General features: G+C 44.6%; 1 protein-coding gene across 16 annotated transcripts in view; it reads left to right on the plus strand.

The window, feature by feature from the left end:
• Window positions 1-21,949, plus strand: part of RREB1 (ras responsive element binding protein 1) — a 125,636-nt gene that overhangs the window by 65,548 nt on the left and 38,139 nt on the right. For 12 of the 16 annotated variants that reach the window (XM_083747125.1, XM_083747136.1, XM_083747122.1 and 9 more), the window contains 5 exons: window positions 3,067-3,174; window positions 4,860-4,949; window positions 5,851-6,063; window positions 13,313-13,402; window positions 14,893-15,056. In XM_083747125.1, coding sequence (XP_083603251.1) covers window positions 5,950-6,063; window positions 13,313-13,402; window positions 14,893-15,056 — 368 coding nt within the window. In that variant the 5' untranslated portion in view covers window positions 3,067-3,174; window positions 4,860-4,949; window positions 5,851-5,949. Of the gene's footprint in view, window positions 1-3,066; window positions 3,175-3,867; window positions 3,936-4,859; window positions 4,950-5,850; window positions 6,064-13,312; window positions 13,403-14,892; window positions 15,057-21,949 lie in introns of those variants that run through there. The other 4 variants (XM_083747126.1, XM_083747132.1, XM_083747127.1 and 1 more) reach the window with 2 other exon arrangements.

Consider the following 21,949-nt stretch of genomic DNA (forward strand, 5'->3'; position numbering starts at 1 on the left):
GATGCTTAGTGCCTCTTTTTTAAAGCATGACTCTGGGAATATATGTACGTATCTGGTTACCGTTACAACAAAGTAGCATCTCATGGGTAGTGTCTAGTGGCTACGGGAAAAGCTGTCTCCTTATGTGCCCTTCTCGTTGCCCAAAGTGTAAGGGGCCGAATGGGAAACGCTTGCTTCCAGTTTTCTCAAGTTGATGCCTGAAGTGGTTGTACGCATTTGAAATTGCCCATGTTGTTCTGACTTGCGTAGCCAAAGATGCTGCTAGAAGCTTTAAGCAAAAAAAAGTACCTCTTTGAAAATCTTGGTTTCCAGTTTGCCTGGACATGTTCCCTGAAGCCTTCTGCAACAGGCCAAACCCTTGTTTTCTGGCATTCTCTTAGCAGACGAGATAAGCCAGACAGCTGATTGAACAAAAAAGGGCTGTGAGGCAACATGTTGAGGGAAAGCAGCCCTCCCTGTATCATGTGCATAGAATCAGATGATGAGCTATAGCTCCATGGTGCACAGGGTAGGTTTTGCATAGATAAGGTCCTTGATTCAATGCAGTTGAAAGGATCATGAGTCTTGGAGCTAAAATCGGTCTCCTTTTGATTTTGTAGAGATGCTGCTATGCTAGTAAGGTTAGGCTAAGTGTGGGGTTAGCAGGATAATAAATATCATTGAAAACTGAACAAAGGCAGCTTTTTACAAGATAACTTGAGAATTGTTGGCTCACTTCTTGCTCCCCCAATTTGAGACATCTACGTATAAAAGCCGTTTTCCAGGGTTCCATGATGCAAATATCCCACCATGTCGTGGTAACCCAGAGTTGGCTATGCATCAGATATATGTAGGTTGACTCAGTGGGTACTGTTGTATTGTGTAGGGCGAGTGGACTGTCCATAATTTGGAACACAGGCATATGTACATTTCTTTCATTGGGCAAGTGACGTCAATGCTTCATGCATTGAAGGGGGTTAGACTAGATTGGCCCTTGGGTCCTTTCCAGACTTCACAGTTCTGTGAGTCTTGACACCCTAGACATTGGAGCTGCAGGTGGCAGGTTTGGCTTCCAGCCTAACAGTGTACTGGGTGAGCACATTTGCCGTTTGTTCCAGGGAGTGACTTTGGTTTATTCTTAGTTGGGGACAGTGTTGCACTGGGTGCAAAATCAACACGGTGGATTTGGTGTGGTTTTTGAGTGGTTTGGGATCCCTCCTCATCTGGGAGGGTGGGTGGTGCAGTGTAAAGAGTGTGTCACACCATTGAACCAGCTCTGTTACTGTAACCTCACATGCCAATACTTGCTAACAAACTTTTAAAGTGGCTGATTTGCCAGGGTGCTCTTTTAAGCAGATGAGCGCAAGGAAAGCTTTTTTCACCCTTACGTTATGTTCAGACAGGCGTTTGCAAATATCTTAAGATGTATCTGTTGCTCAGTGTTCTTAGTAGCATCTGTAGTTTATTTGGTATTGATATATAATCTCTCTCTTTAAAATACCATTTATTGTTTGCTACCAAGAGGGCAGGGACGCAGGTGGCGCTGTGGGTTAAAGCCTCAGCGCCTAGGACTTGCCGATCGAAAGGTCGGCGGTTCGAATCCCCGCGGCGGGGTGCGCTCCCGCTGCTCGGTCCCAGCGCCTGCCAACCTAGCAGTTCGAAAGCACCCCCGGGTGCAAGTAGATAAATAGGGACCGCTTACCAGCAGGAAGGTAAACGGCGTTTCCGTGTGCGGCTCTGGCTCGCCAGAGCAGCGATGTCACGCTGGCCACGTGACCCGGAAGTGTCTCCGGACAGCGCTGGCCCCTGGCCTCTTGAGTGAGATGGGCGCACAACCCCAGAGTCTGTCAAGACTGGCCCGTACGGGCAGGGGTACCTTTACCTTTACCTTTTACCAAGAGGGCACTTTTGGCATTGAGGCAGGATAAAAATGACTCAGCCAACTAGAATTTAGTTTTAAAACCTGTAGGGTAGAGAATGAAATGTTCTGTTAGGTTTTTCGAAGGAAACAAATTATTTTCTCTTTCCTCCAATGCCTAGAATTTTCTGAAAAGTTTATCTCTAACTAGGAGAACCATAGACCTTCAGCCATGCCTATATTCTTAATTCCAGAAAGGCAATGCAGTGGCTGATTCCTTTAGCTGCTCATGAACTGAGCCAGTTGTGAAAGTTATGAAAGTCAGTAAAAAATATTTTGGGGAATTAGAGGCTTGCGCTCTGCTGACACAAAATGAATATGCCAAGTACCAGGCACTGACTTCTCAATCCTTCGGCTTAGGTCATCAAGTTTTGTTTTCATCATACGGAAGAGTCTGTCCAAAAGACCAAGGGCTTTTCTGTTGCTGCTAGATATTTAGATTCCACACCATGAATCTTTACCCCCAGTCCTACCGTATTTCACAAATACGAAACTAAATGAGCCAAAGTAGATGCATGCATCAGGCAACCATCAATTTAGTAGATTCTGCAGGCTTGTGTTCTAAGAATGCCACCTTTCATTTAAAATGCAATTTTCTAGTTCTCATTAGGAATGGACTTAGCAGTCTAATTCAGTCCTGTTCCAGTTCGGTGCTCAACCATAGGTGCATTCCACTCTGTTCACAAAGGTATATGCATTTTGTACATCAAATGCACACTTTTGTGTGTTCTTCTTGCACACCAAAACTACATCACAATATCTGGTTGGAGGTTGCAGTCAGGTCCACAAGCAAGTTTGGAATTGCTGTATTGGGTTGGCTCGCTGTGAAACATGTGCCAAATAAATTCCTCCTCAGTTCCTAGTCTTCACAGAGATGTTCAAAGTGACCTATATGCTTGAATATGAAAGAGTCCTCTTGGCTCCGGGATTCCTTTATTTATCGAACTGTCCCCATTTTAAGTATTTCATTTTCAACACTTTTATCCTACTCCTTTCCAAAGGAACTTAGAGTAGCATACATTTCCCCTGCTTTTGCAGATTTCCTCGCAATAACCCTGTGAAGTAGGTCATGGCAACAGGCCCCAAATCACCCAGTGACAAGAAATGCAGTGAAGAAACAACAACTGCAGTTGGTAAAGAGCTTTAATTCTTGCTTTTCTTCCTTCTAGGTAGCCAACTGTGCTGACACAGATCTGACTCCTCCAGTTGCTAACCTTCCACCAGGGTCCCATTTGCACCGGCATCTTAGAAGCAAGAGCAAACCCAAAACTTCAAAGGTCAGTGGCTGGAGAGAAAGGAGTGCTCAATGCAAAAGACTGTCCAGAGAAACTCTGGCTTGCAGAAGCATATTGATGACAAGTAAAACAAAGACACTAGCATCCTGAACGGCTGAGGTGGGTGGGGGATGGAGAGAGGAAAAGGAAAATTAAAAGGTAGCCTTTTCCTCTTATCATTCAGGACAGAAAAGATGCTGTAAACATCCATTTACTGCCCCCCCCCTTGATATTGCAAATTTACAGGGAGTGAATTGAGTTTTCAGCATCCAGTCAAATAGCACTTCAAAAAAGAATTGCAAAGGAGGAAATAGATTTAGCAAATGTTTTCCTGTTGAGACTGAATGGGAAGCAACATACTTTAACTTCATTTCTCTTTCCCGCACCCCCCCCCCATCACTTTTGTTTTAAACTCCTCTTTCGGGATGTTTTTGGCTGACTACTGTGGTATTGCTTCAGGGCTGGCCTTTGTCAAAAGCCAGCCGTTTTCTTTTGCTGCCCTGTAGCTTCTGATAGCCTGTTTATGTCTGCAACAGATCTCCCAGCCTATAGTTCTGGTAGCGCCTTCCCACCCCCCACCCCACCCCTTAAGAGTGCCAGCATCAAAATGGAAGTGGTGGAGCCTTCCTGCGAACTTTAACCTCTGCTAATACTTCTCGTTTTTACCCTTGATCTAAGCGAGTCCCTTTTTTCATAGCCGTTTTCTGTGCAGCTTTCATCAGACGTACACGAATGTCCTGGGAACTCGCTCCTTGAGGGCAAAGGTCAGTTTCCTCAGGGAAGCGTTTCATGAGAATACGGCCATGAAAACGGCACTCTTAGCTTTCCATCGACATTTTGAGTGGCGGAAGATTCCCCTGAAGGTGTGAGGGCAGGGACCTTATAGGCAACTGAGCATGTTGTGAAGGGCCCAAGGCCTCAGGAAGACTCCTAAGCATTACAGATTCTTGAAACCAAACTTCTGTGCTGCATTACATTATTTTCAACTGCTATTTTTCTTAAAAAAAAAAAAAAAAACAGGTGCTGGAACTCACCACAAACACCTCCCTGATTATCTTAGAATGGCAATGGCACCCACCTGAGAGATGCCAGATCTGAGTTCCGGCAAGTTCCGGCTGAAAAACACACTGGATTATTATTATCATTATCATTCATTTGTTAATTGCCTTTCACACGTGTCTCAAGGCAGTGTGCAGAATGCAATAAAACCAGACATCTGGTTGGCTGCTTTGAGTGAAGGATGCTGGCCGTAGTTGGGCCTTGGGTCTGATGCAGCTCTTACGGGTGGATTGTGAGGAGCTGACTGAAAAGACAATTAGATTTTCAGTTGTTAGTCTGAAGTGGAGGAGCGCTTATAGTTCCTGTATTGCTTTTCTTAACCTGATAATATTTGGAGGCATCTCTGTTTCCTCCGTAATTTGTGTTGTACTGTATTCTCCCAAGAACGAAACATTGTGTGTTTGCGTTTGGAGACAGCCTATATGAAGCTTTCTTTAAAGTTTTACATAGCTGAAAAAGTTTATGTAAGAAGAGATCCGTTGTCTAATCCTTTGTGCTGCTTTTGCTTCTGTTTTCGGCAACTGAATATGTACCAAATTCTCTTTTTTTAACACTACTTCTCAGCTTCCCTCCTTGAAAAAATATAAAACTTAACCTATTCCCTTCTTCTCTTCACTCGTTGCTAACAGGTGCTGCTGAGGAAAGGCTCCCTTCTGGATTTAGGTGGTCTTACAAGAAAAGGAAGCTTCACTAGACAGTGTCAAGAAAGGAAAATGAAGGTAATTGGTTCTGCTAGAATGACTGGTTTAAGAATAAAGCTATCCTGTAAATATTTATGTCGCTGTTGCTTAAAACAGTATGTCATTGTGGATAACTAGACAAAAATTGATATTCCTTTAGCGCAAATGGTGATGCATGGAAGTTCTGTTTTTCTTCATACATCAGTGCCACAGTTCTAAACACTATTGAGTTACTGGGAATAAGTGCGATTAAATAATCTAACCCTAAGCAATGATCACTCCAAAGTGTCCTCACTTTGGAGTAACTATACATGGGGTTAAGTTGTACATGTGCTTCAATTTAACATGCCTTTAAGAATTCCAGTTCTTTAAAAGTGAATAATCCACAGAGGTCTCCCTAACCAGAATAACTGAAGGCCTGGTTCATGCATTAGCGTAGAAGGAATTTATTTTGCATTGATGCGTCTCCATGCAGTGGTTATAATGTCTATAATTGGCTTCCAATATGGATAGGCCAGATTGTGTGGTCTGGCCGTATATCACTGATTTCTGGTCTGAAAATTTTGCAACTGGATCAGGTGGATCTTGCTGGTTATGCATTGTGGAAGCCTTTTCAGTGGCAACCACACCACCATGTTCAGTGCAGGGATGTTGAACTTGTGGCATACTAGTAGTTCAACAACCCCCTTCCTTCTTGACCCTTGGCCATGCTGGCTGGGGCTGATGGGAGTTGGAGTCCAACAGCAACTTGGGCAACAGATTCCCATTCAAGATGTAATGTGCTGTATGATTTGGAATTGCTTTGTGTGTAAAAAAAGTCAATAGTGTATACCTATCCAGGACTGGCCGCCCATTCTAGCTCTTAATGGGTTTGTTGCTCCCATGACCGATCTGATTCTCCATCTCAGAAATTCACCACCCAATTTGTTTCTGTTTACAGCTCCAGAGAATAAACTCGGAGGCTTAAAGCAGTTGCACAGCGGCACCACAGTTCCCAAACTGTTTTGAAGGCGCAGATTTGGCGCGTGTCGGCGTCATAATGGCAGCTGTTATGAGCTTGGGGAAGATCGCTGAAAATGGCACCGCATCATCTCAGAATGCCAAGTCCCCACCGAAACCTCTTGCTCCCAATCGGATTGGCAGGAGAAACCAGGTAAATAATCAACACACTTAACTTTGATATAAATAAATGCCATTTCACATGAAGCCGTTTTGAGGGCACCGAGCTCGCTTATGCGCACACCCTTGGAAAAATTGGGCGGTATCCAATTCCCATTAGCATAAGGATTTCTGTTTGCATTGCAGGACTTCTCCCTTCGCACCCCCTCTGTGCCCTCCCCAAATCTGCTCTGGGGGTTTGGTAGACACCCAGAACAAACATAGAGTGCACAGGGGAGAGGGAGTGCAAAATCCCATTGCTCACCCAAAAGTCCATGCGCCAGTTGGAAGCTCTTGGTTGGATACCACCCATTACGTCATGAACTAATCTGAATGCTGAACTAAGTTGCATGTGATCAGTTCTCAGTATCATGAGCTGAAGAAAGAACGCATCAAATGGTCAAATGCAGCTGTCAAGCCATTCAATTTTTTAATTTAAAGACCTGCCACTGTGTTCTAAAGCCCATATCTTCTCTATGTGAACTAGAAACAACAGCCCACTAGTTTGTTGGGATTAAAATAAAAACAAAAATGAATGCTGCAATTCTTATGAATCTTTTTAAAGAGTTTGTGGCAGGACCAAAATTCACTTGGCAAAGCGTGTGTTTCCCGCCACTGACCTAAGTCTTGGGTATAACTTAACACAGGCTGGGTTAGCAGGGATAGCAGGCTTGTTGGTTTTTGAATGTCTGATGTAGATTTTTTCAGTTTCATTGTTCTGTATGGGACAATGACAATAAAGATTATCGTAACACTGGATAACAAGAAATTTTTCAGAGATAGTCAGATTGTTGGATACTCTGCAGTATAACTTGCAGAACACCATATGTGTTTGCATACCCTATCATGGGCTTCTTAGCTTGATTCCTTCAGGGAGGACAAATTTCGCAGCTCAGCTTTGGAACAGGGTGGGTGGCGAAGACCCTACTGTACAGCTGGCTGCTGCAAAAGCATGAAGGGTGAGTGGGTTGGCTGTGTGTCGCTTTTTGCTTGGAGCCACTGACCTTTTAATTCCACCAGCCGTTTCACTGGGCGCTGGATCAAGGGAGAAAATGTGACAGGATTAAGAGAGATACTTGTGCTATAAAAATAAATAAATAAGGGAGGAAGGCCAAGAATGGCTTTCCCTGTAGGTCAGCACAGAAGTTAGCTACTAGTTAGCTTTTACTGTTCAAACCATCCTGTGATACCTAGACAGCATGCAAGCAAATGAGCCCCATTTTTTTTTCCTGGGGGAGCTACCCGCCAAGGCTGTTGCAGGTTGGGTACAGTGTTTTCACCATACAGCAGTCCCCTCTGTCTAATTGAAGGGAGTGGCAGTCGCAAGATTGTGCATAGGAAATCTCTGGCATGGTGAGAGAAGTGGGAGCAGAGAGGGGGGGGGGGAGAACCGTGGATTGTTTGATTTCTGGCAGTCAAGTCTTACTGTGGTTGTTCTGGTACTATTGGTCATGTTGTACGGATGCCTGATTATCGTCTTCCAAAGCAACTACTCTATTCTGAACTTAAAAACGGAAAGTGTAATGCTGGTGGTCAACAAAAGAGGTTTAAAGAGTAGTATAAACACCGACAATTAGGAAACACTGGCCTGCGAGGGCTCCAGTTGGAGAACAGCCTTACTAAAGGTGTCATGAACTTTGAAGACACTCGAACTCAGAACGCAAGGGAGAAACCTGCTAAGAGGAAGGCACGCTGGCAAATCCACACCGTAATCAACTCCCACCTGGGAACCAATGTCCCCACTGTGGAAGGACATGTGGGTTCAGAATTAGCCTACACAGTCACTCACGGACTTATGGTTAAAGCCGTGTTTATGCAAGACAGTCTTACCCGGCTGCAAGTGATTGCCAAAGAAGAAAGAAGAAGAAGATTGGTTTTGATAGAAAAATGAAACCATTTTCTTAAGAAGCTGTGTGCCTTGGAAATGCCAAGCAAAAGAGATGTTGGTGGCCTTTTAGGAGCTAGCTGCGTATACACGTTCTAAAAGTGTTTGGGTGGCCACTTCCATAGAATGTAGAACCAGATGAATTCCTGCCCCAAATATAGTAGGATTTTGGATTATTTGGGAGCCGCCTTTTGACTATTCTTCTGGCCGATTGACAGTAAAACATTTAGTCTTTAGCTCTTAAAAATCCACCATATGTTGCATCACCTTTTTGTGGAAATAACTTTTTGGTCAAGGTTTCATTAGCCATTTTAATTTCTAGTTCCTTCATTAAGTGTTGTGTTGTGACAGACGACTTAGTTTCTGGTTAGGATTATTATCCCATTGAAAATCACACCATGTTTCCTCCCCTCCTTTAATCTGTGTCACAAAATGGGGGCTCTTTTGACTCTTTCTATGAAAGGGAAAGTAGAGTAACGTAACACAGAATGCCTAGAGAGATGTTTGCTGCTAGTGGAGGAGTGTCGGGTCACTTTAATAAAGTCAGAGTTGTTATCAAATTAGCTGGTACTTTTGTCTCTTAACTTGGGGAAGTACTCTTCCGTCATCGCAGAGCTGCATGTTAAAATTCTCTAGCCCAAGCTGGAGATGTTATGCTAAACTGTTTGTGCTTGAGCCTGGGTCAAACAAATCCTCCTCCTTGGACTGCTGCTCTCTTGTCTGGTTCACTGCTATTATGGTATGCAACCTGGACTCTGAGTGAGTGCTAGGAAAAGGTTTTTTGGGGTTGGGTTAATATTAAATCTGAAGGCTTGCACTAATCAACTCTGGCAGTGTCACACTGTGCATGTTGCTCTTTGCTTTCAAGGTGAGAAGTAATCGCCCTTTGTTGATTTGCCAATTTCAAAGGGGGCCATTGTCGAAAGCAAGGCTTCGAAACAATTAATAGCATTGCATAGAGAGATAGCTAGCTCCTTCCTCCAGCAAGGAGAACCGTAGCCTGATTTCAGAGAATAGCCCTGGGGATTAAGCACTGAAATGGTCAGCACAGCTGCAAGGATTTTCCTCCCAATATTGTTTGTGCTCTCTGCTCTGAGACAACATTTAACAGGGCTGCAGTAAAATTGGATCTGAAGGCTGTTCCTATAAACTAACATGAAAGGTCCTTGGGAGGAGCTGTGTGCAGGGTGCACATGAGTGTTTGGATGGGAACATGTGCACGCACATAGGTGTGTTAGGCAAAATATGTATCATAATAATGACAGTCAAGGGGAGGTGGGTATCTCCTGTTTCAGACCCTTGAAATTTGTTAGGCATCAGGGTTCAAGACCAGCGAAAATAAATTGCTTTACCCGGTCTTTAAGCTTCAGGGGACACGCAGCTAGAGGAAATGGCAAAGGCTGGAAATATAAATGGATTGAAGGAGGGGTGAGGAATCTTAACACCCATGCCCATAGCGGGTGGAGTCAGAGGCAAAAGGTGGGATCCTCTCACTGATAAAAGGAGCTGATTTACACCCACACTTTTACTGATTGGCAGTGGTTTTCTTTGAAAAGAATAATTTTAAAAACCCTGATCCGTGAAAATAGCTTAATGCAAAACAAGATAGATGGAAATAGTTGGATGCATTTGTATATCTGAGTGTTACGGAATCTCATAGGAACAATGCAATGAGTCCAAATGGTCTCCGGGAGAGAACCCAGGCCCCGAGCAACAACCACATCAGAAAACTTAGAGTTTTGTGGTAACCTGTTAAATAGCAAATCATTATGGCACGAGCTTCAGTTCTTCATCAGATGCATTAAAGGCTATCCTGAGCGGACATGTCTCTCTATATGCATGGTTGGAGAGGGAACAGCCTTCTCCAACATAGGTAAAGGTAAAGGTACCCCTGCCCGTACGGGCCAGTCTTGACAGACTCTGGGGTTGTGCGCCCATCTCACTTAAGAGGCCAGGGGCCAGCGCTGTCCGGAGACACTTCCGGGTCACGTGGCCAGCGTGACATCGCTGCTCTGGCGAGCCAGAGCCGCACACGGAAACGCCGTTTACCTTCCCGCTGGTAAGCGGTCCCTATTTATCTACTTGCACCCGGAGGTGCTTTCGAACTGCTAGGTTGGCAGGCGCTGGGACCGAGCAGCGGGAGCGCACCCCGCTGCAGGGATTCGAACCGCCGACCTTTCGATCGGCAAGTCCTAGGCGCTGAGGCTTTAACCCACAGCGCCACCAACAAATGTTGTTGACTCTCATCATCTCTGGCCATTACTTCTGCTGGCTGATGCTAATGGGAGTTGTAGTCCAAAACATATGCGCATAACATTCCTTGTGTGTCATTTCTGTGTCAAGATAATGCCAACTCAGAGTCTAAATTAATCCCCTTAGGGTGAAACATACTCCTGAGATCCAATGTGCCCTGATAGCCCATTGAGATAGTAGATAGCTTTTGCACATGTGACTGGACTACAACTTCCATCATCCCTAACCGCTGTCCATGTTGGCTGGGCCTGATGGGAGTTGTACTTCAAGAACACCATATTGGCTGTCCTTGATTTAGGTTAATGTTGTGGGGTCCAGACGCTTTTCCATTACCAAATCTTATTTTCTCTGTTAAACTAGAGTCATTTTGAAATTGGTAATAACTGCTAGGAATTCAAAGGGGATTTTCAGACCCCAAACACAGGTTGATAGGGAAGAAAAAGAGGATGATGAAGGCAGCTGGGTACCTGCAGTGCTATATATAACATATGATGCAACTCTTCGACTTTTAGTGACTCTTGAAGCTTAAACACCAGTTCAGCCTGGTCTTCAGAATGGAAATGATGTCCTTGTTCGTAATGGAGTAACGAAAGGAGAGTAGAGTTAGTAGAGAGGCAGGATTCTTTCGAAACAGGAGTGTTTGAACTTTACTGATAAGGCAGCCTTGTGTTTAGCAATCACCAGGTTCCTGTGGGCGACCAGGAGTTCTGTGCAGGTTGAGGAATCCAGGAATATCCTGCGCTCAACCAGTCTGCCTGCCTTGCCTTCCTTTTCCTTTTGCTAGCTTGCCATGATGCCCGTAGTCTGTGTTCCCCTTCCTTGTACTGCCAGCAAGGAAACAAACACAGGTTACTAGCTGCTTGGCTGGCCAGTAGCTTTTATGGGCTTATCTGCAAGCCTACCACAAAGTGTGGGAAAGAAGTGCCCCGTTCTGTGGAATGGGGAAAAAATATATCATGCTGCCTGTTTTAAAACAATTGGGCAAGAGAAGACTTGGTTCAAGCCAATAGTTCCCATTCTGTCCTTGGTTGGAAAGGCTGGTGTCTGAGTCAGCCTCTCAAGGGCATCCTTAAAAAAACACACAGGGTGTTCTTCTCTTACATGCGAGTAGATTCATTTTAATTTCTGATTGCAGCAGCTCTAAGGAAAGTGTCAATCATGCCTACATCCAGCCTCTTTCTTTGAATGCAAATGCCACTCTTGCTCACCCTACCACCCAAAGGGCACAATGAGCTTATTTAGGATTTCCTTGCAGCTTTCAACAGTGAGACTAGATCTCCTTCCAAGGGAAGTGCCAAGTGGGTGTGGCTCGTACTTGGGGCTACAGGTGAATACGATATTGGAATGGCTGGTGCTGAGGGTGGAAGCCTACTGCTTTGACATAGAGGTGTGATGCAAAGCCTACACTTACCTCAGGGGTGTATGGGTGACTTGTTCTCGTGAAGCATCCTGTGGACAACTTTTAAAAGAAAAGAAAGGGGGAAGATCTCTTCTGTTAGCACAAACATCCTGGCCAAGTTGTAGCTGGGGAAGTTTCAAACTGGCCAACCTTTCAGCTAGCTAAGGGAATTTATTTCTTCCTTGTACTATTGTTGTAATTTTCTCTCTCCACCTCCCCAACTCCTTATTTTTAGCTGTTCCTTTTTTTTTTTTTAGTTCATAGCATTTCCTTTCCCCTTGTAGTCCCCTCTCTACCAATGTGAGGGATTATCGGAAGCTTATTGGAGGATCAAGAATGTTTGACAAGGTCATTTGAATTAAGAGAGAAAGCCAATCTCTCATCATTGAGCTTCCCTGCAGTGGGAACGTTGGGTGCGTTGTATGTGTGAGGGTGGTAGCTGCCGGCATCCTATATGGATTGAGTTCCCCTTTGCAGTGGAGTGCAGTGCACAAATGAAAGCAAAAATCAATTTGTCCCATGCAGAGAGGAAACCGTGAAACCACCCCTGCACCCAATTCATAACCATATACAGGTATCCAGGTGCAAAGGGACCTGTGATCCTCCAGGGGAGGAGAGGAGGAGCATAAAGAGAGAGAAGGGGTGTCTCTGCTCGGTGGGGGAGATTCCTCACCTCTACCTTAAGTTTTTGAGGTGGAGAAACCGAGGTGTGCCATGTTACTTGTTCAGATCCCATCTGGTGCAAGACAGGGCATTATGCATGTGTAGGGAAAGTGCATAGGGTGAGAGGAAGTTTTCCTCCCTCTCTCACTATAATGAAGCTAAATGGTTGTAGATTATAGGATAGGCAAAAGGAAGCACATACGGTATTTTTCGCTCTATAAGACTCACCAGACCAAAAGACGCATCTAGTTTTTGGAGGAGGAAAACAAGAAAAAAAATATTCTGAATCTCAGAAGCCAGAACAGCAAGAGGGATCGCTGCGCAGTGAAAGCAGCAATCCCTCTTGCTGTTCTGTCTTCTGGGATAGCTGCGCAGCCTGCATTCGCTCCATAAGACGCACACACATTTCCCCTTACTTTTTAGAAGGGAAAAAGTGAGTCTTATAGAGCAAAAAATACGGTACTTCAAGCAGCACATTGCATGGAACTCTCTCCCTCAAGATATGGTAATAATGGGCAACCATAATGGCCAACCGGTTAGAAAGGACTTTAAATAAATTCATGGAGGGTAAAGTTTATCAGTGGCTGTTTTACTAACCATGAAGGCTGTGGGCTGTTTCAAGGATCATACCCCTGAGTGCTACTCCCTAAGCAACAACTGTTGGAGGTGTGCATTGCTGTCATGTCTTAGCTTTTGGGTTTCCCAAAAAGCCATCTGGTCATCCACTGGGTTGGATTGGGTAGAGCTTTGGCTGGGTAGACCTTATACTTGACGAAGGTTTAGGTTCTGACCAACATCCTGCACCACACTCAATTTCACTGGCTCAGACTGTGATTTTTCAAATTTCTTTTTCTTTCTTTTTCTAGAAAGGGTCTCATTTAGAATAATTTCCTATGTAAATTTATGTTTTGCTGCTGCAAGTGTATTCTCTGCATGAATGGGCGAGGGATAAAAACCTCAAGTCTGTAAATTTTTAATTACTCTTAAAACGTGTGTTATGATCGATTTCTTATTTTAAAATTTTAAATAATATTTTGTATGCAGGAAACAAAAGATGACAAGTCTTCCTATACCTGCCCTCTTTGTGAAAAGATTTGCACTACTCAGCATCAGTTGACAATGCATATTCGTCAGGTAAGCCAGTGACTTTTTAAAAACTTTTAAAAAAAACATTGAAGGTGTCTTCCTTGGAGACAAACAGCTATCAGTACAATAAAATACACAGACATTATAGTAGGCTATCAGCTTGTTTCCTTATGCTTTCTTCCCTCGCTCCCTCAACCGTACTTTTGCATTTATTGTCCTTCCCATATTTTTTTGCCACTTCTTAAGGTTCCCTTAGGGACACGGGTGGCGCTGTGGGTAAAACCTCAGTGCCTAGGACTTGCCGATCGTATGGTTGGCGGTTCGAATCCCCGCAGTGGGGTGAGCTCCCGTCTTTCGGTCCCAGCTCCTGCCCACCTAGCAGTTCGAAAGCACCCCTAAGTGCAAGTAGATAAATAGGTACCGCTTTATAGCGGGAAGGTAAACGGCATTTCCATGTACTGTGCTGGTCACGCTTGCCACGTGACCCGGAAGTGTCTCCGGACAGCGCTGGCCCCCGGCCTCTTAAGTGAGATGGGCGCACAACCCTAGAGTCGGACACGACTGGCCCGTACGGGCAGGGGTACCTTTACCTTTAAGGTTCCCTTCCCCCTTTGGTAGTATAGTAAAACAATCAGAGGTTTTACAAAGCTATTCTGCCATGGAAGAAATGGTTTGTAGTTTCAGCATAAGCCTTTCAGGTCCCAAGCTAATTTAGCCAATATGGTGCTTTTCAGAGATTGGATACGGCATACCTATACCTCCCTGATCCACCCCATTTCTGCCAGTGTCTAGGGGGACTTCAGGTGACATAAGCATCGTTTGCCTATGTACCTTGTTTCTCCACCAGCAGAGATGGACCTAGGTCATGTGCTAAAAAGCCCCTCAGCCAACTTTTTGGGGAGTATAGAATTGCACCCTTACCCAGGTATGCCATGCTATTTTTTTAAAAAAAACATCTTTATTAATTTAAAATAAATACATTTATGAAAAACAGACGTACATACAAGTAAACAAACATACAATCAAACAAACAAATAACAGAAAAATCAAACAAGCTACCACAGTATAAGATATAAGAAGATTAATATAATGATCATCTTATATACTCCTGGTATTGAATACAATTATAAAATTTATAGAAAAGAAATTTAAAACTGACTTCCATTTAATCTCACTGTACTTTGTCAACCCATTACTTTATACCGCACAGTTACATATTTCTTATATGATTTCTATTTACCTTCCTACAAACTTATAATGATACAATACAGGGATCAGTCTAATTCTGCCAAGATGTTTCCTTTTATTCCATAGTTTTCTAAATATTCTTTAAAGATTCTCCAATCCTTATAGACTTTTTGTTTTGGTTGGCCTCTTACTCTTCCTGTCGCTTTCGCTAGCTGCAGATATGCCATGCTAATTTTAAATGCATTGCATTAAACCTTCTTAGATGATGATGATGATGGTTGCAGTTGACTGACATGTCCTTGAAGCTGCACAGGAAGAACTCAAAACCAACAATCTGTTGCTTTCTTTAGCATAACACGGACACTGGAGGTACAGACCATTCCTGCAGCATCTGTGGAAAGTCTCTGAGCTCCGCAAGCTCCCTCGACCGCCACATGCTAGTCCATTCTGGCGAAAGGCCTTACAAATGTTCGGTGTGTGACCAGTCCTTCACCACCAATGGAAACATGCACAGGTGAGAGCTGGCCATGAGGTGACAGTGTGGGAAAAGGTTGATAAATGTGAGAGTGTATGTTGGTGACCGTTTACTGCATGCCCTGTTCCACCTGAGGGCTGCAATTCAAAGAATCCCTTCTTTTCAGCCTCCTTCCAGCAGCTCCTTGCATTTGTCCCTTAGAATCATAGTAGTATAATCATAGAGTTCGAAGGGCTATCTAGTCCAACCCTCTGCAATGCAGGAATGGACAGTGTGTTTGGTGGTGGAGATTTGAAAACCCTGCATACATCTGTTTGTGATGCCCATGGATCGTGGCGCTTTTCTCCAACAAGTTTCCTAGTACCAATAATTTACTAATACTCAACAAGGTTCTTGTCATTTTTAGGACCCAGCTAAAAATACAGTCATACCTTGGTTTGCGAATGCCTTGCGAGTCGAACGTTTTGGGTCCCGAATGCTGCAAACCCGGAAGTGAGTGTTACGGTTTGCGAGTGTTCTTTGGTACCCGAACATCTGACGCAACTTCCACGGCTTCCAGTTGGCTACAGGAGCTTCTTGCAGCCAATCGGAAGCCACGCCTTGGTTTTTGAACGTTTTGGAAGTCAAACGGACTCCCGGAATGTATTCTGTTCGACTTCCAAGGTACCACTGCACTAAAATACTGCCGCTTTAAAGGCATCCCTAATTTGTGCTTGATTTGTATGTTGTATTGTATATACTTCAGTTCCTGAAATGTGTTGCTGCTAAATGACAAATATTTCTAAAACGGGCAGTTTTATACGACTTCCGTCCTATGCATACACTTGTGGAGTGCGGGTGGAAGTAAATACCAGTGAACTATGGTGGGGCTTCACTTCCAAGTAAGCACACGTAGTTAATAAGCCTACACAAAAGAGAATCCATAGGAAATGTGAAGGGTGTAAGACATGAGTAGGCAAACTAAGGCCCAGAGGCTGGATATCGCCCAATCACCTTCTAAATCCGGCCCGCGGATGGTGTGGGAATCTGTGTGTTTTTACATGAGTAGAATGTGTGCTTTTATTTAAAATGCATCTCTGGGTTATTTGTGGGGCATAGGAATTCGTTCACCCCCCCAAAAAAAACCCCATAGTCTGGCCCCCCACAAGGTCTGAGGGACAGTGGACCGGCCCCCTGCTGAAAAAGTTTGCTGACCGCTGGTGTAAGAGCTGGCAATGGATGTTTCCTGTAGAGGCCCAACTCTGCATCATGTGAAAGTTCCATGTTGGACTCTTCAGAATCTATTGTCGTTTTCATGTAGTTGCCAGGAGGAGGAGTGACTTGGATTGGTAAAACTGGCACTGTTCCCCCCCCCCCTCCATGGCTGATAGCAAGGTTTGCAGCTGAGAGACCAGAGAGAAGTTGTTAACACCTCTTGCATCACAGCTGTAATACACATAAGGTTTGGTACTCTGTGCAATGAGCAGTATGAAATGAGATAGGGATCTTTGTAAACTGATTGCTAATCACAGAGCGGTTTGTATTAACTTCGTGTCTCTAGGCAGATCTTCAGATGTGAGCTTTAAAGCACAAATTTCTAGGGAGGCAAGCCCAGAGGGGAGGGTGATTTCCCTGCCACCCACCCTCTCAAGAGTTTTATAGGACGCTCAGTTTCCCAGGATGATCATACTCTATGCTAAAGAGCCGAGATGCATTCCCAGTGATGCAAAATGAAATGCGTGCAAATGCAGCTTGAAACATAGGCAGATGCTTTTTTTGCACCCAAGAATTCTCAATTATTTTTTATTTTGAATTAGATGCTTTTTTTTTTGGCCAGGTAGAGAGGTGCAATGCCAAAATGAGAGAGAGGGACAGTTAAGTGAGCAGCAAATGACCTTTTTCAGCCTGGTGGCTGTGTACTTTCATTGGGAGCCTTTTGGGTGCCATAAGCTGCTAGTTTGCACAGCAGAATGCAACATTGGGCAAAGCAATGAATGTGATTCTTTTGTACAGTGGGCAAGCCCTTTATCCTCCCCACCCCTCACACAACCCTTTTCATCTTCTATCCAGGCAAGGAAGAGGCAGTATTACAGTTCAGGTGACACATTTAAGCTAGGCAATGTCACTCAAGGAGGGGAGTGTGGGGCAGAGTTGATCAGGGGCAGAGTTGATCAGAAGCACAGTTTGAGGAGTGGGGTCAGCCCTGAGAAGGGTGTGTGGCCTTCAGAGAAACACTGAGGGTCAGGCATAGAAGGCTGGAGGCCCCTGGGACTGAGATGTCTCCCCACCAACTCTAGCAGTACTTTTCTTTATGAAGAAAGCACACAGAATTTGATATAATCAAATGCTTTCTTCTAGTAAGCTCTCAGATATGTCTACGCACCATATAGCCTCCTGGCATCTTGGTTTCTTAAGAACGTCCAGTCAGATGCCTTCAGGAAACCTTCCAGCAAGGTGCTGAGGTAGCAGTGTGTCCCTGCTTAACATTCAGAGGTGTTCTTCTCTTGCACTTGGAAGTTCTCTTTAGCTGTCCTTGGCTAATGACTTTTGCTTTTCCTACTCCATGAATTTGTCTAGTCCAGCCTCTATCCAGGTGCTTCCAGGAATACAATTCCTAACCATCCTTGACCATGGACCATGCTGGCTAGGGCTAAGGGGAGCTACAGTTCAACAACCCCTGGAAGAGAGTCTGGCATGGGAAAGCTGGTTTAATCTTTCCTAAAGCCACATATATAGTGGATGTTGCTGTGCTGTATAGTCGTTCAAGGAGCAAACCACGGTGTTGGTATTCCATCGCTCTCCTTAATACTTTTCCATGCACTGACCCTGCAAAATAGTGTCAGGTTGACCATGCATCTTCCCTATCTTACAGTTTAATGTTAAGCCCAATATTAAGCCCAATATAAGAGAGAGGCAGCAATGATGTGTTTGCAGAACCACTTTGGCGAGCTGTGCACCTCGGGAGACAATGAGCATAGAATTTAGGTTGACACCACTTGCCGTATCTTTCTGCTCTGCAGGGCTGCCCATTCAGATTTGCTGAGATGTGTGCCTTAGGTAGGATCTTGGTAAAATGGTCACTGCCTTGCTCCAATGCACCTAGCTACTTTTGTCCTAGCTCTTTGCACAAACCAAGCACTTTTTATCCCAACACGCCATGCTGCTGCTTCCTCGGTCACATGGGCAGAATCCTGCAGCTTCAGTTATTTGACACGTGCTCACTCCTGATCGGAGAAACAAGAAGAACGTTGCTCACCTCCTATGCCGCTTTCCCAAGACACATGTTGCCAACTCCCTAGAGACTATATATGAAAAAGAGAAGAGGCCCAGAGAGGAGGAGATGTCTTAACTGCTTCCCTAAATACCTTACCTTGTGCAATCCTTGAGCTATTCTTTTTTTTAAAAAAACAACAACAACAGATTTGCTGAGGCTTAGTGTGAAAGTTCCAAATAAGCTATTGAAATCCCCCTCCCCCTCAATTCCTTCCCCATTTAAAACTTGAGACGCCTGTGGAATTTTGGTCAGGTCCAGAGGGCAGTGCTGGAGGTGCTCCCATGCTCCATTGATAAAAGTAAATACGAACTTAATACGTGCAGGTTTGCAGTTTCCTTCTCGAGTCAAAAACCGGTGCCAGAAGACATCCCATTCCCTTGAGAAAACAGTGAGCTTATCCTGAATCAAGCAAAGGTGGGGCTCTTTGGGCTGAAATGTTTCAAGTTGCTGCACTTGAGTCATATCTGCAAGGGCATGCCTTGTGCCACGCATGTTAATAACATGCCTAGATTTCTTTTCCAAGAAAAAAAAATCCTATTCCAAATTGCACTTCCTTCAACCATTTTTACTCAACTTCCCCAACTTACTTTCCGTGCAGGTGTTCCCTTTTGCCCTATCCTAGTTGCATCTCGTGGCATTGTCCCAAAATACAATGTGTGTTTCAAGCACAACAGCTTGGCTATTAATTCCATCTTCTTGGAGGCTTTGCTTGCAAGGTAACAGGCCGCAGGAGAGAAGGCATTGACATCAATTAATGATGCATTAATTTCTATTAACAAGGCAGGTTTGCAAAGTGAGGGCCTTCTGGGGTTGGTAGCTTTCTGCCAGGGTGAAACGTGTACCTTGGACAAAACCGCATCTATCATTCCATCACCCCCACCTTCAGCATGCTTAAGTGATTCAGGTAAATCGCCCTTTTCCTCCAGCGTTGTAGACTTTTTGCTTTTTAAATATCTAATTCTCTAAAATAAGAGTATTAAAAAGGTGAGCTAAGTAGGGGGGAAGGGACGCAGGTGGCGCTGTGGGTAAAACCTCAGTGCCTAGGACTTGCCGATCGTATGGTCGGCGGTTCGAATCCCTGCGGCGGGGTGAGCTCCCGTCCTTCGGCCCCAGCTCCTGCCCACCTAGCAGTTCGAAAGCACCCCTAGGTGCAAGTAGATAAATAGGTACCGCTTTATAGCGGGAAGGTAAACGGCGTTTCCATGTGCTGCGCTGGTGCTGGCTCGCCAGAGCAGCTTCGTCACGCTGGCCACGTGACCCAGAAGTGTCTTCGGACGGCGCTGGCTCCCGGCCTCTTAAGTGAGATGAGCGCACAACCCTAGAGTCGGACACGACTGGACCGTACAGGCAGGGATACCTTTACCTTTACCTTAAGTAGGGGGGTGGTGATTGGATTTCCCATACTCCTATAGTCCAATGGTACCAATTACCTTGGGTCTATTCTTCACTAGAGGTCTTTAGGGAGAGGCTCCATTGGAGATGCTCTAGCTCTAGATTGCCTGCATCATTCAAGGGCTTGGATTAGGTGGCTTTCAATTCTGATGCTTCTCTGAACCTGCAAACTCAAACGATCACATTTAAGAGGCAGGGGTCCCCCCCCCCCACACACACAAAAAGAGAGACAGACAAAGTTCCAGTCTTTTGTACATGGTACATCTTCTGAACTTTTCCTTCCTATGCCTAATCCTCATAAAAGGCAAACTGGTTTAGACACGATCTCGCTGATAGCATCTTCCTGAAGTGCCTGTTTGTTTTCTCACCTGGATGGTCTAGTTTCTGTTGTCAGCCTTAAAGATAAAGCCTCAAAGGGCACACGGAAGTTTTCCTGCCCAAACCTCTTCGTAATGAAACGGGAGTGTGCTTTCAGTGGGGCTTGCGCCGGAGAACGTGGATTCCTCCTGTGAGCTTCTCTCGAATTGCTCATAGCTTCTGCCCCTTTGTTGTCACTCTTGGGTCTAAATTTCCCTGTTGTGCCAATTCTGCAGGACAGACCTTGAACAGAATGTCCTTTAAGAAGCTGCCCTACTTACTTTAGACTGGACTCTTTCATCACACTGCACCTTGCGTTTTAACCTCCCTTTAAGTACCTGTTGACCAACACAGCTTATTAAATAAATGGCCGGAGTCTTAGCTGCATAGTGTTCTCTACAGATGGCGGCTGACTCCAGCTCCTATCAGCCTCAGCCAGCATGACCTGTGGTTAGAATTTGGGAACTGTAGTTCTATATCTGGAGGGTCACAGGTTCCCCACCACTGCCTTAGCCATTAGGCTGGCATAGCAGCAGTCATTGGCTCTTCTGTGCAGAAGTGCTGAGCCATGAATTCAGGGGGGCAGGAAGTAATAGTGCAGAAGAAATTACCCCCAGCGTTGCATATTGATGGCTTTGAAAGCAGCCCTCATCCCTAGATATGTTCCAGCATATTAGAGTTGCAAGAGAAGGGGGCGCTTGACTGCAGGTTCTGTCACATGATGTGGAGTAGGGTTCTGTGGCTCATCCACACTTGCTCACTAGAATGTGGCCTGTGGACTGACCTTTGCATGTTGAGAAATCAGGCTTATAGATTTCCTCAGATTGCATGGCGTAAGACTGCATAGCTCAGTAGCAGGGGACAGGTTTGCATCCTGCAGTTCCCAAATCCAGTCCCAGGCTGAGCTCCTGTTCAGAAGAATCAGGTGATGGCAAGGTGATGGGAAAAACTGCTGGCTGAGACCCTGGAGACCTGCTGCCAGTCAGAATGCAAAATGCCAAACTAGATAGGCAATTAGTTCAACCTGAGATAAGATAACTTCTGCCAATATTCTTCTGGGTTATATTAGGTTTTGAAGGGGTGTGTGTGTGACAACAACCTGAGCTCACTTTTAAAACTCTTCACACTGGTGAGATGGATACTATAATGTGATTTCTTTCCTTATGTGGATTGGTCTTTGGTCACCTCTGCTTGCACCATAACAACGTAATCTGTAGAAGCTTTGTTTTCCAAGCCATTCTATTCATACCTATATTTTTGAATATCTGCATATGTTATGCTTTGAGTCTCCTTAAGTAATTTCAGAGGCAGAAGAAATAAATATGGTTTTGGTGTCCGAATTAGTGCATTTATACCAAACAGAGCACATGAGCTGCCACAAAGCAAGTTTGTGCTGCTCTCAGGCACTATGCATGGGAATCCTAAGAATGCAGTTTACAACGATCAAGGTTGTGGAGATAAGCCTGGAGGCCTGGTAGTGATTCTTGATGAAAACTCAGCACACTAGTAAAAAAATGCCCACTCCCAAGAAAGGACCAGTGTCCATCTGTTCCAAATTCCAAGATCCTTTCGTTGCCCGTAGTCTTGCACAAAAGGGTCACTTTTTTAAAGTTCACTTTCGCTCGTGGCTCCTCCTCTTCTTCCATCGCATTTGCAATGAACAATGTATTCTTATCTAAAAATTGTTAATCGGCCATTCCTTCATATCCATGACATGCACACAATTGCTCTCCATTTTTGTTAATTATGTGCAATGGAAATATGCAACGTGACTGTACCTCTAAACTTCGTTGTGTGGCATTTTCGTTTTTAAGAAGTTCTATATTGGGGGGGGGGGGTGTTTTGCTGCTTTCTGTGTAAAGTTAGCTGTGTAAAGTTAGCTCCTTTGTCAGAAGGATAGCGCCAAAAATCAAAGGAAGCAAAAGAGAGA

This window comes from Podarcis gaigeae (assembly GCF_964106915.1).
Source record: "Podarcis gaigeae genome assembly, chromosome: 7".
NCBI lineage: Eukaryota > Metazoa > Chordata > Lepidosauria > Squamata > Lacertidae > Podarcis > Podarcis gaigeae.